This window comes from Alligator sinensis, unplaced genomic scaffold (assembly GCF_000455745.1).
Source record: "Alligator sinensis unplaced genomic scaffold, ASM45574v1 scaffold885_1, whole genome shotgun sequence".
Lineage (NCBI taxonomy): Eukaryota > Metazoa > Chordata > Crocodylia > Alligatoridae > Alligator > Alligator sinensis.
Window position 1 is genome coordinate 2,399,384 of NW_005842056.1, and position 17,564 is coordinate 2,416,947.

A 17,564-nucleotide genomic window follows, 5' to 3' on the forward strand; every position below is an offset into this window, starting at 1 on the left:
TCATGCATCCACAGATGCATCTCGAGCAGGTCCAAGGAGGTGATCCTCCCCCTCTATGCAGCACTGGTCAGGCCACAGTTGGAGTACGGCATCCAGTTCTGGGCACCGCACTTCAGGAGGGATGTGGACAGCACTGAGAGGGTTCAGAGGAGGGCCACCCGCACGATCAGGGGGCAGCAGGGCAGGCCCTACAAGGAGAGGCTACGGGACCTGAACCTGTTCAGCCTCCACAAGAGAAGGCTGAGGGGGGATCTAGTGGCCTGTTACAAACTAGTCAGAGGGGAAACTATGAAATGATGAAAGAGGGGAAACTATGAAACTATGAAGACCAGCAGGCATTGGGGGAGTCCCTGTTCCCCCGAGCACTACCAGGAGTAACTAGAAATAACGGTCACAAGCTGGCGGAGGGTAGATTCAGACTAGATATCAGGAGGCTCTACTTCACAGTTAGGGCGGCTAGGATCTGGAACCAACTTCCAAGCGAAGTGGTGCTGGCTTCTACACTGGGGGTCTTTAAGAGGAGGTTAGACAAACACCTTGCTGGGGTCGTTTGACCCCAGTACTTTTTCCTGCCCATGGCAGGGGGTCAGACTTGATGATCTGCTCAGGTCCCTTCCAGCCCTACCAGCTATGAAATTATGAAACTGTGAAGATTAAATTCAGTAGGGACAAGTGAAAAATACTACACTTGAGATGGAATAAGCACATGTACAAGTACAGACTGGGGAATGATTAGTTAGGTTGCAGTACTGCAGAGAAGGACCTGGGGGTTAAGGTTGACCATAAACTGAGTATAAGCCAACAGTGTGCGCTTGTTACAAAAAAGCCAGCTGAGTTGTATGAATAGGAATGTTACTTACAAGTCAAGGGAAGTAATTTTTTTTTGGTTTTTTAAGCATTGGTGTGGCCGCACCTGGAGTTCTGTGTCCAGTTCTGGGCCCCACACTTCAAGAAGAACTTGGAAAGTTTCAAAATAGTCCAGCACAGAGCAACAAAAATGTTGAGGGGTCTGGAAGATGAGACTTATGAGGAAACACTGAAAGAACTAGGGTTATTTATTCTGGAAAAGAGAAGTCGGGGCGGTGGGGGAAGGGGAAGGATTTGTTAAGTCTTAAACTACCTGAAGGGCAAATTATACCTTGGTAGGAACAGACATTCAAAAAGCCTGAGCCTGAATTGATTCAATCTTGGCAGGTTAGTCTAACCTGCCTAGGCTGAGTCAGTTTGGAACTGTACAGACATCCCCTTTGGACTGAGAAAATGCAGGCACATGCCTGCAGTGGCTCAAGCTAGAAGCCAGGGGGTGCTAGAGCAGCCCTCCCTTCCCTTCGACAGTACTGAGCTAAGGAGGCCAGGCCCCTGCAGGATGCTCTGGTTAGGAAGGGCTGTAAACTCCTCCACCCTGCCTGCACCGTCCCAAGCTTTTTCCTGCTCACTGCTCAAGGGGTGGGAGTGTTGCCAAACCCTGCATCTGTTGATACTGAGCTTTTCAGTCTCCATGTCCCTGCTTCTTCAGACTATCTGCAAACCAGGTCATTTTAACACCTTTCTCTGTCCCTTCATGAAGACTGACAGATTGCAGCTAGTTTATCAGCCCATCAAGCCCTCTTTAGTTTCAAGTTCTTCTTATCTGCAGGCTGTATTTGCATTTGTAAGCCACTAACTGTCTGCCTTTATTCCAGTGAAACTGGAGATCCACACAGACACCTCTCATCATTAGCTATCAGGGGGATGGAGAGCATAGCCAGATCCTGGGTCCCTGTGCTGTGGTCCCTGCCATGGGAGAAGGGTGAGATGGGGGGATCCCTGCTTGAGCAGCCAATGGGGATGGGGGTGGAGAAGAGGGGGAAGCCTGGCAGCTGCTGCAGTTGCTCAGCCAGCCAGAGCTGTGATAGTGCTCTGGCTAAGAAGAAGAGGGGCAGGACCACCCCTGCTCTGCTCCAACAGAGAGCCCCACCCAGCCCGGAGAGCATACCAGGATGCTGGGGGACTCTGGTTTAACTTAAACCAGGAAGGGGTCTGGGACAGACATTGCATAAACTGGTTTGACTCAAATCAGTTAAGTCTGATACTACATTCAATCAGGTTTATCTTAAACTGGTTTCATCAATGTTCAAACTACTTTATGTGCACTGAACCTGTGTTCTGTTACAGGTTTAAACCAGTTTCTGATCACTTAAACCAGTTTATGTGTAATGTCTGTCCCTAGCCACAAAGGGTGGAGATAAGCTTTTTTTCTCTGGATGTAGGGGACAGCACTAGGAACAATGGTGCAGCAGGGGAAGTTTAAGTTGGAGTTTAAGACAAACTTTCTGATTACGAGGGTGTTCAAGCATTGGAACAAGCTACCCAGAGAAGTTGTGAAATCTCCATCCTGGGAAACTTTCAAAAGTATAGTTTATCCAGAGATGATCCTGCCTTGAGCAAGGGGCTGGACTAGATAACCTTGTGAGGTCTCTTCCAGCCCTGCTTTCCTATGAACAGAGCCAGTGCTTAAGATCCACTTATTGATCTTCTTCTATAGCAGTAGTAGGGTTTTCTCCAAGACTGCCCTTTAAACATGGAAAAATCTTCCTGTCAAAATGCTTAACGTCTACTTGTCCTACTTCAGACTATACATGCAGACTTGCCTCTGATCAGACCTTGAGTAATAAGACAGGTGTCAGAGATTTACTAGTTTTGATCTGTCTTATTTAATAGGTGTAGCACAACCCGGAGAAGGTTGGTTTCAAAGATGCTGGTCGCTAGTTTATGAATGAATGAAACATTAATAGAAATGAAGAAAAAAGAAGAATTAAATTCTTGAAAACAATTCTTTGTAAACATGTTCTGGTGAATGCTTATAATTGCATTTCATTTATTTCAGGTTGCTGTACATGCCCTTCTAGGAGCTATCCCTTCCATCCTGAACGTTATGCTCGTCTGTGTTGTCTTCTGGCTCCTATTTAACCTCATAGGAGTGAATGAATTTGGGGGGAAATTTTGGAAATGCACTAATATATCCCCAAATATGAATATTACTAACAAAAATGACTGTGTTAATTTCAATGTGACTGGTTCCCTAAAGTGGGAAAATACTAATGTAAACTTTGATCACGTTGGGATGGGTTACCTGGCTCTTCTTCAGGTGGTAAGTTCTATTACAACCTCTTTTTCATGAAAATGCATTGGGCAGACTTCCTAATTATAGAATCAACTGCAATTGTATTTGCCCTCCTCAAAGCAGGTGAAGACTGCTTACTTGGTCTAAGTGATTTTTTTTTAGATGCTCTGTGTTTCCTACAGAATACCAACTCTGCCATGGAGATCTAAACCCAGGTTTCCCAAATTTCAGGCTCCTGCCTAAGCCACAGGACAGTCCTTCCTCTGAACATGGCACTATTATCCATTTTTCATTACATTAATTTGATTGGTAACTGTGTCGTGACAAATTTAATGGCAGGGGCTCTTACCTGTGTTGAACTTCAAAATATGGATAAATTCCAAAAACTCTAAAAAGGGAAGCACTTAACATTTTATTTCTTTTTAGTGTCTCTCGGTGTCTATTCTCCCTGTATCTCACCCAGGTGTAACTCCTTCCCTTCCAGGCCCAAATACTTTCACAGTCCTGTCCAACTTTGTGCCTCATTAGCTCTGTCACAGCACATCTTCCCTCCATAGGAATTTATACAGTAACTTGACTTAAACTTTTGATAAATGAGCAAACAAATAACTTAGTTTTAAAATGGTTAATGCTGAAAGCATTTTTAACAGAAATCCATATTGATTCATTTCCAGGTATTTTAATTTGAGGGGCAGGGACTTGGGTTCAAATGTCCAGGTAATAATTTTGGGTGTTATCTGAATGTCTGTGAAATATATTTTGAATCTAAACTTTTTAAATTAAAATTATTTTTGTGAAAAGCATGTTACCTTAACCAGGACTCTTTATATACATTTAGGTATCTTTCACTTACATTTTAGTTTTAGAATGGTGTACTTTTATTTTAATGAGAATAAATTTATTATGATTTTCATAATGAGTATATTTGGGTAATTTTTTCAGGCAACTTTTAAAGGCTGGATGGACATTATGTATGCAGCAGTGGATTCACATGGGGTATGTCACCAACATGAAAAGATTCTGTTTAGTAGCTATTGTCTTATGTTTACCCATGTATTGCACTGTTTGGTCTTGTTAGCAATCTGGGATTGAAAAGACAAGAAAATGAGCAGTATAAGGTAGACAATGAGTTAATTTGCTCTTGGAAGATCAAATATTCAGAGGACAGATGATTAGGGAAAACATTGTTAAACAGGACTTCGCTATAGCTTTCCCCTCACCCCCTACCACCCGCACTATATTAAGAAAAAGTTTAGGGCCGGTTTATGTGAGTTACATATAGTAGTGTGCTAGGACTAGAGTGTAGCCGGAGGATGTTCTGCTGTTAATGTGTGCAATAAAAATATTCCTGAGAGTATGTGTCATGCTTTGGGAACAGCTTTTCATCATCTATATTCAAATATTTTTTCTTTCTTCCCTATTTTCATTTGCCATTTCTCACACTGTCACTTAAATAGAATCTGACCTTTCACACTTTCTTCTCTCTTGCTGTCAGTCTGGACAGGGAGAGTAATGCTGGGATCTTTAGTCTTTCATGCACACCTGTCCCCAGTTCAAGACAGGGTGAACTAAGATTTTTTATGTGCCATTTCAGCTAAATTGAAAAATAACTTATTTTCTATATGAACTCTAGATTGCATTTAATATTGCAGGGATTATTTTGGCAGTAGGCAGAAAATCTGGAAGAAAGGAAATTCCCTTTTCACTTGAAGCCACCATGATGGAAATCAGACAGGAAAGGAGAGCAAGTTAAGTGAACAGGCAAAATAATGGCAGATGAACTTAAATTTGACAAGCACAAGGTAATTCACATAGGGAAAAATACCCATAACTAGACTATCTGTTATGACTCAGGAAAAGAGACCTTTGAGTCACTGTCTATAATTCTCTAAAAATGTCAGCTGAGTGTGCAGTAGTGACCAAAAAAAGCCAATAAAATGTTGGTCATCACTGGGTACATCTACACACGCAAGTGCTTCTGAATGGGTTTCCTCCAGAGTAACTTACTCTGGAGTAAACCTACTTTGGGCATGCATCTACATGTGTGCCCATTTGAGAGCAGATTTGCTGCTCTTGGCAGCAGTCTGCTCCCACCCGCTCTGGCTCTGCACCACCCCCCTGCAGCAGCCAGGGAGAGCTCTAGGCTCCCCCTGGGTGGTAGCCTACGGGCTGGCAAAGAGCACAGGCTCAGGAGACATCTGTCTTCTGGCAGGGGCTGGGAGATTGCTCTCTGCCCCTGGGAGCTGCTTGCTGCCAGGGCAGGATCTAGTGGCATAGCCCGGGTGGGGACAAAGTCCTCCTGCCCTGGCAGCAGGGGGTTCCTGGCTCCAGCTCCCCAGTCAGGATCAAGGGTTTTGGAGAGGATGCAAGTGAGGGTCAGGGCCCAGTCTCCTACCCCAATCCACCAATGGGGCAGCTAGCAGCGAGCTCCTGGCCAGCAGTGAAGTCTGCACCAGGCTGCCTGTGCAGACTTTCCTGTGCATCCTGTGGGTAGCTAGACACTGTCCAAGTTTGGGGCACAACCCAGGCAGCTCCAGGCTGGGTGAGGCACTTTCCCCATGCAGAGAGCTCCCTGTCCCAGCTCTGCGATTGCAGCTCTGGAGTGGGGGCTGAGAGATTTCTCCCTACCCCAGCTCCACGATCACAATTGTGATTGCAGAGTTGGGCCAGGGAGCAATCTCCCAGCCCCCACTCTGCAATTGTAGAGTGGAGGCAGGGAGCTCCCTGCTGCTGCGGGAGGGGGATATTGTCCCCACCTGAGTTTCCGTGCTGGAGCCCACCCTGGCAGCAAGCAGTTCCCAGGGGTAGAGAGCAATCTCCTGCACCCTGCTGCCCAGCTGACTGGGAGCAAATTTGCTCTCAGTCAGCTGTCTATACATGCCTTGCTATGCATAATTACTCGGCAGTTAACTTGCTACTTACATCTGCAGGTAGCAACTTAACTACCAAGTGGAGCAAATTACCACTCTGTAAGGGTCTGCACATGTAGACGGTGATGCTTACTGCACAGTAAATCATCTCACGTAGATGTCCTCCTTAAGAAAGGAATTGAAAACAAAATGGAGAACATCATCATGCCATTATACAAATCCATGGTGCACCCACATCTTGCATACTTGGTACAATTCTGGTCTCCACATCTCCAGAAGGTTGTGGGAAAATTAGAAAAAGTAGAGGAGGGTAACAAAAATTATCAGGGATATGGAGCAGGAGAGTCTAAAAAGAGTAGGACTCTTGATTCTGAAAAGAGAAGGCTCAGGGGGAGGGGGTGGGGGGGGGAGAGTGTGGCCAAAGCGAACTGGGTACTGTTATTCACCAAGTCCCAGAATATCAGAACAAGGGGGAACTCACTTAAATTAATAAAAATGGGTTTAGAATTAATAAAAAAAAAGTACTTTCTTGTGCAATACATAATTAACCTGGGGAATTAATTGCCACTGGAAATGATAGAGGCAGATAGCATAGCGAAATTAAAAAAGGGACTAGACAAATTCACGGATGAGAGTTCTGTTAATACCAGATTGCTTCAAGGCACACTCACATGAATTGATTCCATTTATGAAGGTCAAACAAACTTGTTAAATCACAAAAAAAATGTCTCAGGTGGCACTTTGAAAGAAGCACATCTCAAGATGCTGCTCCCATGTTTTTTGGCTACAAGGCCATTCAGTCTGCATTTGACACTGGACACCTCAGAGGCATGTATGATGTAATTAAGAAAGTCCAATTGCAAAGATGTCAGTTCTATTAAAGAAAGCATCAAGAGAAGTCATGACAGATAGAAAGCAACAGGTAGAAATAGAAAGATGGATAGGACATTAACTCTGTTCAAGGGAAAATGATGTCACTGACACAGCCCATAATTTAATTGAGATCCTGTCTGTCCTTGAAGAGCTCAATGACATTCCAACTGTTGAAGATCTAAGTAAGGCAATAGGCAATCTGGGTATTTGCAAGGCTCCTGAAAAAGATGACATTTCTGCAGAAGTGATCAAGTGCAGGAAGCCTGTTCTTCTTTCCCACCTAGATGAGCTTCTTAGTCACAGCTGGACAAGTAGGGACAGTGCCACAAAATATATGAGATGACAATATAGTCACTCTGTATAAGAATAAAGGCAACCACAGTGACTGTAATAACTATCATGGCATTTTACTACTAAACATTGTTGGAAGGTTCATTGCTCATTGCTTGGGTGGGGCTCAGAAGACTTCAGAGCCTTGCTGACAGTTTCTACCCTGAGTCACAGTATGTCTTCAAAACCAGTAGGTCTACCATAGATAGGATATTCTCATTCCAACAAATCCAAGAAAAAGGTAGGGAATAAATGAGACTGCTTTACATTTCCTTCATTGACCTGACCTAAGGCCTTCAACCTTGTCCTGACCTAAGACCTCTTCAAATTATTGGAAATGATTGGCTGTCCCCCAGAATTCCTCAGCATAATTTGTTCTTCCCATGATGGAATACAGGGAACAGTGTGGCCGTTGAGACCAATTCTTGAGTAATTGTTCCTTCTGCACTTATCACATTCAAGATTGTTTGATACAAGCTTCACATGTGGTAAGTGCAGAAGGAACAGTCAGTCACTTAAAAACTGGTCTCTACAGCCACACTCAGAGATGTTCAGTGAGCTGAAGCCTGACAGTGCAATTCTGTTGTCTTGTGAGACAGACAGATGCCTACTACTACTAATACCTGTTGAACAGAACAGTTGGAGATGTTTTTTCTGGCATCTCTAAACCAATAACGGTAAATGCCAGGGAAGGTAACAAGTAGGGCATAGGTCACTATATATGTATATATATATATATATATATATATCAATGCTCTCTCTCTAAAGTAGGGGCAACAAACTCACCCTGGGCCAGATCCAGACTTCAGGAGCTCCTCGAGGCTGGACCTGCAGATCTGTGTTTAGGTGGCAGCATGGATCTGGAGGCATGCAGTTGCATGGAACTGTGTTTATGTAGTGTGGAGCTGGGGATATGTGTCCTTAAGGAACCAGAGGTATGTAGTGGCATGGAGCTCTGCACATCACTGGACTCACCCTGCTACACACCCCTGCACTGGCACCTAGCAAGAGTTTCATGCTGCCGAGTAGTGGCATGGAGCTGGGGGTATGCAGCTGCAAACAATTGCCTCCATGCAGCCACATGCCCCCAGTTCTTTGCTGCTGCTCAGCAGTGTGGTGCTCTGGGCAGTTGGCAATGTTGATGGTATGTGGCAGTGTGGAGCTGAGAGTGCACATCCAGTAGGCCACTGGACTAATGGTGGGTTGGATGCAACAGTTCTACTAGCCGGATCCAGCCCACAGGCTATATGCTTGACACCCCTCCTCTAAAGCATCCACCTCTGCCACGTTTGAGACTAGGCTCGGCAGTGCTACGCTGCTAGCACTACGGATGAAAGGGACTTGGGGGTCATGATTGACCACAAGATGAACATAAGCCTTCAATGTGATGCTGCGGCTAGTAAAGTGACCAAAACGCTGTCTTGCATCCATAGATGATTCTCAAGCAAATCCTGGGACATCATTCTCCCATTGTACTCAGCCTTGGTGAGGCCACAGCTGGAGTACTGCGTCCAGTTTTGGGCTCCACAATTCAAAAAGAATGTGGAGAAGCTTGAGAGAGTCCAGAGAAGAACCACACACATAATCAGAGGTCAGGAAAACAGACCTTATGATGAGAAGCTGAGAGCTATGGGACTCTTTAGCCTGGAAAAGCACATGCTCAGGGGTGATCTGATGGCCACCTATCAGTTTATAAGGGGTGTCCACCAGGATCTAGGGGAATGTTTGTTCACCAGAGCGCCCCAAGGGATGACAAGATCGAATGGTTACAAACTCTGCAGCGACTGATTCAGGCTGGACATAAGGAAGAACTTATTTACTGTCCAAACCCCCAAGGTTTGGAATAGACCACCACCAGCGGTGGTTCAAGCACCCTCTTTGAACGCCTTCAAGACACATTTGGATGTTTATCTTTCTGGGATCCTATGACCCCAGCTGACTTCCTGCCCCTGGGGCAGAAGGCTGGACTTGATGATCTTCCAAGGTTCCTTCCAGCCCTAATGTCTATGAAATCTATGAGACAGGATAATGGGTTTGATTGACCACTGGTCTGATTCAGTATGGCACTTATTTTATGTTCTTGCAGGAAGAATTGGAAATCCCCACACAGTCATGGAATAATGACATGATTGGAATAAGAGAGACTTAGTGGGATAGCTCACATAACTGGAGCACTATCATGAATGGGTACAAACTTCAGGAAGGACAGGCAGGGGAGAAGAGGAGGAGGAGCTGCTCTTTATGTGAAAGAGCTGTATGATTGCTCAGAGCTCCAGTATGAAACTGGAGATAGGTCTGTTGAAAGTCTTTCAGTTAGGGTCAAGGGGAGAGCAGTAAGGGTGATGTTGTGGTAGATGCATGCTATAGATCAGCAGACCAGGAGGATGAGATGGATGAGGCTTTCTTGAAATGACTTCAATCATTCTGACATCTGCTGGCAGAGGAATATAGCAGTACACAGGCAATCTAGGATGTTTTTGGAGAGTGTTGGGGATAACTGCCTGGTGCAAGTGTTGGACAGGCCAACTAGGGGCCATCCTCTTCTTGACCTGCCACTCACAAACAGGGAAGAATTGGTGGGAAATGTAGTAGTGGATGGCAGCTTGGGCAGCAGTGACCATGAGACTGAGTTCATAATCCTGAGCAAAGGAAGGAAGAAGAGCAGCAGAGTAAGGACGCTGGACTTCAGAATAGCAGACTTTGACTCACTCAGGGAACTCATGGACAGTATCCCCTGGGAAGCCAGACTGAGGGGAAGAGGAGTCCAGGAAAGTTGGCTATACTTTAAAGAAACTTTACCGAGGTTGCAGGAATGAACCATACCAATATGCAGGAAGACTAGCAAGTATGGCAGAAGACCAGTTTAGCATAGCTGAGGGAGTTGGTCGAAGTGAGAGCAGAGCTGCTGGCCATTTTCTTTTAAAATTCATAGCAATCAGGAGAGGTTCTGGGTAATTGGAAAAGGGTAAATATAGTGCCCATATTTAAGGAGGGGAAGACGAGGTTGCAGGAATGAACCATACCAATATGCAGGAAGACTAGCAAGTATGGCAGAAGACCAGTTTAGCATAGCTGAGGGAGTTGGTCGAAGTGAGAGCAGAGCTGCTGGCCATTTTCTTTTAAAATTCATAGCAATCAGGAGAGGTTCTGGGTAATTGGAAAAGGGTAAATATAGTGCCCATATTTAAGGAGGGGAAGAAGGAGGATCCACAGACTGGTCAGCCTCACCTCAGTCCTTGGAAAAATCATGGAGCAGATCCTGAAGGAATCCATTTCCAAGCACTTGGAGAAAAGGTGACTAGGAATAGTCAGCATGGATTCATAAAGATCAAGTCATGCCTGATCAAACTGATTGCCTTCTATGATGAGATGACTAGCTCTGTGGATGTGGAAAGAGCAGTGGATATGATATACCTTGACTTTATGAAGGCTTTTGATATGGTCTCCCACAACATTTTCACAAACAAATTAGGGAAGTATGGGTTGGATGAATGGACTCAGGTGAATAGAAAACTATCTGGATTTTTGGGCTCAAGAGGTCATAATTAATTGCTTGATGTCTAGTTGGCAGCCAGTATCAAATGGAATGCCCCAGAGGTTGGTTCTGGGGCCAGTTTTGTTCAATATTTTCATGAATGACCTAGTAGATGGGACAGAATGCATCCTTAGCAAGTTTGCAGATGACACCAAGTTAGGGGGAGTAGTAGATACACTGCAGGGTAGGGCTAGGATTCAGAGAGACCTTGACAAATTGAAGTATTGGACCAAATGAAATCTCATGAAGTTCAATAAGGACAAGTGTAAAGTCCTGCACATAGAACCAAATAGTCCCATGCACCGGTACAGACTGGGTACCGACTGGCTAAGCAGCAGCTCTGCAGAAGAGGACCTGGGGGTTACAGTGGACGATAAGCTGAATATGAGCCAACAGTGTGCTCTTGTTGTGAGGAAGTCTAATGGCCTACTGGGCTGCATCAGTAAGTGTGTTGACAGCAGATTGAGGGAAGTGATTATTCCTCTCTGTTCGACACTGGTAAGGCCACATCTGGAGTCCTGTGTCCAGTTTTGGGTCCTTATTTTAGAAAAGATTTGGACAAATTGGAAAGAGTTCATGGGAGGGCAACAAAAATGGTGAGAGGGCTTGGGAAATGATTGAACTGGGTTTATTTAGTCTGGAGAAAAAACCGAAGCAGAATTTAATAGCAACCTTCAACTACCTGAAGGGGGGTTCCAAAGAGGATGGAGCCGGACTGTTCTCAGTGCTGGCAGATGACAGAACAAGGAGCGATGGGCTCAATTTGCAGCAAGGGAAGTTTAGGCTTGATATTAGGAAAAACTCTCTCATGAGGAGGGTAGTAAGCACTAGAATAGGTTACCAAGGGAGGTTCTAGAATCTCCATCCTTGGAAGTTTTGAAGACATGGCTAGAGAAAGCCTTGGCTGGGATGATCTAGCTGGGGATCATCCTACTTTGAGCAGATGATTGAACTAGATGAACTCTTGAGGTCTCTTCCAACCCTAATTTTCTATAATTCTAAAGTGTTCAAACAGAGGATAGGGGAAGAATGCAGGTGAAATACTTTGGGACAGGCTGTGGGATACAGGCTGCAAGCAGGCAGGGATATGCTGTGGTGGATAGAAACACAGAAGAGCAAGGGCTGATGATATAGAAATCTACAGTGGATCTACAGGCCACAGCCCATTTGGTTCTACCTGATGGACTTGGCTCTTTCAGCTTGCTTTCTATACACTTAAATGTTGAAATAGGCATGCTCCTGGCAATAATTTTACCACTGTAAACATTTCCAAAATTTCAAAGCTTCTGGTCAGCTTTAATGTTTTGGGACAGGGGTTTTTTGGATCTCTATTTTCATATCTTCATTCATGTAGACAAATGCTATTTGTGAATGCAAAGGCTGGCATATAGGTTCTTTTGAATAATCTGACCTCTGTATGATAAAAAAGAACAATTAATACAAAATTGGAACAATATACCTGGCTGGTACTTTTCATTTTTATTTATTTATTAATGTATTGCTAACTGGTCTGTCCTATTTATTTCTTATAGACTGATCTGCAGCCTACATTTGAATATCGTGTATACATATACATATATTTTGTGGTATTTATAATTTTTGGATCATTCTTCATGTTGAACCTTTTCATCGGAGTTGTTATCAACAATTTTAATGAACAAAGAAAAAAGATAAGTACTTACGTTTACCTTAATAGGCCTTTAATATGCCATTTTGATGGAGTGTATTTAGTTATATAGGTATGCAACACTTCTTAATGGCTGTTTTATTGAAACAGGCCTGTATCATTTAAAAGGATGTTTATACCTAATAATTGGATTTTTGAAAATGGGAACCTTCTTTCTGGTACATTCTCAGCCAGAATTTCATATATTTCCCTTCAAATAATAAATTATGTCTGTATTCCTAGTCTTTTTTTCTATTTCTTAACTGAAGAGGGAGATAGAGCAGCTAAGATGATCCAAGTAGGCAGTTGGTATATGAGATACTGCAACAGGAAAGTCACATTCATTTTCAGCAAGGGAGAAACTGACTGATTATATAATGGGAACTGTAAACTTAATTATGAAAAAACATTTTAAACTCTTTTCAGGCTCAGTAGCTTAACAAGTAGAGTAGGTTCAAATGTTCCAATGAAAATGTAATTGATGGTATTTCTTCTAGAAAGTAAGTTGTAACAGGGTGGCCTGTCCCCTTAAGAGAAGGCAGCTAGCCTGCTTGGGTAAAGGGCTGCAGCTGTGGGAAGGCTAATGAGGGCATGGCTCTTTAGGAATCAAAAATCTCAGCAAGAAGAACCAGCAGGTAGAGAGTGAACAAGAAGCATCAGAGGTAAGAGACTTTGGACTATGAGGAGGACAAGCCTGGGAAAGGAAGGCTGAAACCACAGCAGACCCATCCCGGGGTCTAGGACAAGAAGGTTTTTTTGTTTTCTTACTTTGCGTGGTGAAAGACTGTACACAACTGGGGCAGAGCTGTACAGCTCTGTGTACACTCTGCTGTATACACTCTGTGTACACTCAGCTCTGTACATTCTGCTGTAAAATGGCTGTAGCAGCGCAAGGGAGAAGAAGGCTCTGTGCCCCTCTCCACCAGGTGAGAGAGAAAACCCGGCCCAGAGGGGAACTAAAGGAAGCCCAGTTACCTAAGGGGCAGCTGACAGTCAGCTGGCAAAGAAGCCAGCAGATTGGCCACCAGGAGCACCAGTGGGGAGATAGGAAGCAGCTGTGCAGCCCGGAAGAGGGAGGAGAAAGAGAAGTGTTGCTCCCAGGCTACAACACTTCCTGATGGAGGTAAGAGGAACACAAAGGCTTCTGTTCTTTTGTTATGCTCAACCAAGGCATCTGTTTCTGTTGTAACACCAATGGATTGTGGAGGAAGTGTAGGGGTGGCGGAGCTCCCAGCTAGTGAGGCACTGCTCAGACTCACAGGGTGACCAAGACAGCAAGCTTGCCATCCCTTAAAGGGACAGGCCCTAATTTTGAACTGTGTTTTGGACTGTAACTACCATGAGTGTAGATCCTACCTATAAAGGGATTACATATCATCACAGTGAACTGCCTTCTGTTCTGTAAATCACAAACTCAACATCAAGTCATGGCAGGCGAATAGATACTAGAGGCAGAAACACCCCTAGGCCAATTTTGGTTTGGTGAGTACCCAGTCAAGGGCACCTTCCCGACCCTGCCACAATGGTGAGTACAGGTCACATTATAATAAGCCTGCTCAGCCCCCAGCCATGGGGCTACAAGTCCTCAACAGTAGAGCAGGTGGAAGAAGATGTTAGAACCTCAATGGTCGTGATGGCAAATGAGGGCTGCAGTGGAACAAGATTTCTAATTGTCTTGGCTTCCTTGCCTTTGGATCAAGGTCCCGTTCTGTCAAGAACCATGTGGAAGCTGATGTGTAGCAGCTTCTCCATGATAAAAGAAATCACGCACAGGCATCTTCCGTGGAAACAGCTTTTCCAGCACTTTCTTCAGCTATTAACTGTAACTGAGTAGATCTGTTGTGCTCACCCCACATGTGCAGGGGCCTAGAAAAGTTTTCCTAAACATAGTCTGGCTACCTTTTTCCTGACTGGGAGCCACGTTCAGTGGGATCTTTACTGTAGTCAAAATCAACAAAGGCACGTGATCAGTTTTCGGACCTGGAACATCACGACCCTCATGGACAATCCTAATAGTGAATGCCCAGAGTACTGCAGTGCAGTTGTGGCTCAAGAACTCAGGCAACACAACATTGATGTCATTGCACTGAGCAAGACCCAGTGAGGGGGAGATGGGCAGTTTATAGAACAAGGAAGCGGCTATACTTCCTTCTGGAAGGGTAAACAGGAAGGAGAACACCAGCTTCACAGAGTTGGTTTTGCCATCAAGAATGAACTCATAAACCAACTCAATGAGTTCCTTATCAGAATTAATGAGTGCCTTATGACTCTTAAACTGGGAGAGAACACATATGCCCCAACTCTTTGACACTGCCAACAAAACCAAGGAGAAATTGTACATCAACCTTTACAAGTCCTGTCTGCCATTCCAGAGTGAGACAGACTTATTCTTTTTAGCAATTTTGACACCTCACTCAGAAGGGGTTCAAACCTCTGCAATGGAACCATCGGGAAGGAGTGGGAAAGGTCAACTCCAATGGCATCTTCCTTTTGACCAAATGCATGGAACATGGGCTTACCATCAGCAACACCCTGTTCCACCAGAAAAACAGGCACAAGACATCACAGCAACATCCATGTTACAAGCATTGGCATTTGATTAACTACACCATTGCCCATGCCCAGGATCACAAAAATGTACGCATCACCGAAGCTATGTTAGGAGCTGATGATCACTGTCTCATCTGCTTGGTTATGTCATTCAAACTGACCCCAAAAATGATGGCTTCAGCAGAAGCAATGGCCACAGAAGATCAACATCAAAGGACTCGAGGACTTAATTAAGTGACACCTCTTCCACCAGAGCCTCAATGAAGAACTCATGAATTCCAATCAGCAACAATGGGAAAATGTCAGCAGTGCTTGGGGTACTTTTAAATCCACTGTCATCCATGCCTGCGAAGAGATGCTTGGATTATTTTCCAGGAAGCATCAAGACTGGTTTGGTGAAAATGACTAAGAGATCCAAGGGTTGATTGACCACAAGTGGAAAGCCATTTGTGCTTGGCAGAATGACATCACACAGATGAAGAATGACAAGGTATCTGGAGCTGATGAAATCCCTGCCAAAATCTTCAAATGGGGGAGAGGAGCTCACATTACAGCTCCATGCCCCCATCTTAAGGATCTGTAATGATGAGGTAATCCCAGATGACCTCAGAGACACTGTGATCATGACAATCTTCAAAATAGGAGACGGGTCTGACTGCAGAAATTACAGAGGGATCACCTTGCTGTCCACCACAGGAAAGGTGATTGAGAGAAACCTCCTGAACCATCTCTTTCCACTTGCTGAAAAGCTCCTCCCATAATCCCAGTGTGGGTTTAGGGCATCTAGAGGCACAACTGTCATGATCTTCACAGCTCACCAGCTGCAGGAAAAATTCTTGGAACAACATAAGTCTCTGTACATGCCTTCTTTGACCTCATGAAAGTCTTCAACTCTGTCAACTGAGAAGTGCTGTGGAGCATCCTTCTGAAGTACAGATGCCCATCAAAATTTGTCACCATTCTTTACCTGCTTCATGGTGGTATGTGAGCAGTAATTCTCAATAAAGAATATTTTACAGATCCCTTTGAGGCTAAGCTGGGAGTTAAGCAAGCTGCATCATCACTCTAATACTCTTCTCAATATTTCTTAGCACGATGCTACATCTGATCACCAACAAGCTTCTAGTCAGAGTGGAATTAACTACCAAATGGATGGTAAACTGTTTAATATCAGCTGACTCTGAGCCAAAAGCAAGACCACTCCAACCTCAGTCATCAAACTCCAGTATGCTGATGATTCTTTAGTGTGTGCTTACTTGGAAGTGGACCTTCAGGCAATCATCCATGTCTTTCCCGAGGCATACAAAAAATGAGACTGATGCTTAATGTGCAGCAGACTAAGGTCCTCCATCAAGAATCCCTTAATGAGCAGTCCTTTGGTCATTCAGATTCATGGTGAGACTTTAGAAAACATTGAGTATTTTCTGTACCTTGGAAGCTATTTCTTGCAGAAGTCTGACATTGATGAAGAAATCCAACATTGCCTACAATATGACATCAAATAATTTTTCAAAAGTACACTTTAAAAATATTTCAGACATTACTGCTATCCCTGAATCCCCATGCCATTTTTTTTTTAAAGAAACATGATTATAAAAACACCGAAGGGAAAATGACTTTAGACTACTAGCATGAATAGAAATTTGCAAGATCAAGCTTTGACTACTTTAACAAATATCTGATCACAGCAAAGTTTACTGGAAAAAATGACAAGAAAAACATTTTTCCTAAGCTCTCTTAAATACTCTTCAAATATTCAAAAGGCTGCCATAAACAAGAGGAAAAGCACCTTTTCTCTCTTGCTACATAGAAGAGGGTGCAGACCAATGGCCTGAAGATGCAGCAGAGTAGGTTTAAGATGGATATGAGGAAAAACTTCTTCACTCTTAGACTAGTGAGGCAGTGGAATAGACTGCCTAGGGAAACCGTGGACTCTTCATTGCTGGAGGTGTTAAAGAAGAAATTGAACAGCCACTGGTCAGGGATGATTATAGGCCTAGCTATGCCTATGTTCTACTATGGGCATTTCCCATGCTTCTGAGCTTTGCTGGTTGCCCGCTCTTCTGCTTTCTGCTACTTGTGTCAGGGCGTTTTTAAGCCTTCCTCAGAGGCACTGGGTGTTCTCTGCAGCCAAGGCTGGGGATTTGGACTAGGATGTGCCAATCTTCCTGCTGGGACTGAAGTCAAAGATTCCTGATTAGGTATTGCCCCTCCACTCAGGGTCAGACCAATTGCTATATTTGGAATCAGGAAAGAATTTAAACCCGTGGTCAGACTGGTACAGACTGTTGGGATTCTTCCCTTCCTCTGTAGCAGGGGGACATGGCCCTCTTCCTGGGATCTTTTTGTCTGCCATAGTTTCCCTGCTTTACCTATGCTAGGTTCAGGTGTTATGTGTTGTGTTGTGTCTGAGTTGATGGTAATTTTATAGAGTTTAGATGATGGGGTTTATAGCATGGTTTGAATAGAGATGATCCTGTCTCAGGAGGGGTTTAGACTAGAGGTCCCTTCAGCCCTACCTCTCTATAATTCTGTAACACTGTTTATTAAAAAACAGGTAAATGTACTTATACAAACATATGGGGAGTTTTCAGTCAACAGTCTGAATGAATTAAAATGAATAGCAATGTTCTTTCC

General features: G+C 44.1%; 1 protein-coding gene across 1 annotated transcript in view; it reads left to right on the top strand.

The window, feature by feature from the left end:
- The window catches only part of LOC102373313 (sodium channel protein type 5 subunit alpha-like), a 116,889-nt gene that overhangs the window by 86,413 nt on the left and 12,912 nt on the right, over nt 1-17,564 (top strand). Inside the window, exons 21-23 of the mRNA XM_025203357.1 lie at nt 2,867-3,130; nt 4,046-4,099; nt 12,244-12,385. Of these exons, the coding sequence (XP_025059142.1) occupies nt 2,867-3,130; nt 4,046-4,099; nt 12,244-12,385 (460 nt within the window). The remainder of the gene's footprint in view (nt 1-2,866; nt 3,131-4,045; nt 4,100-12,243; nt 12,386-17,564) is intronic.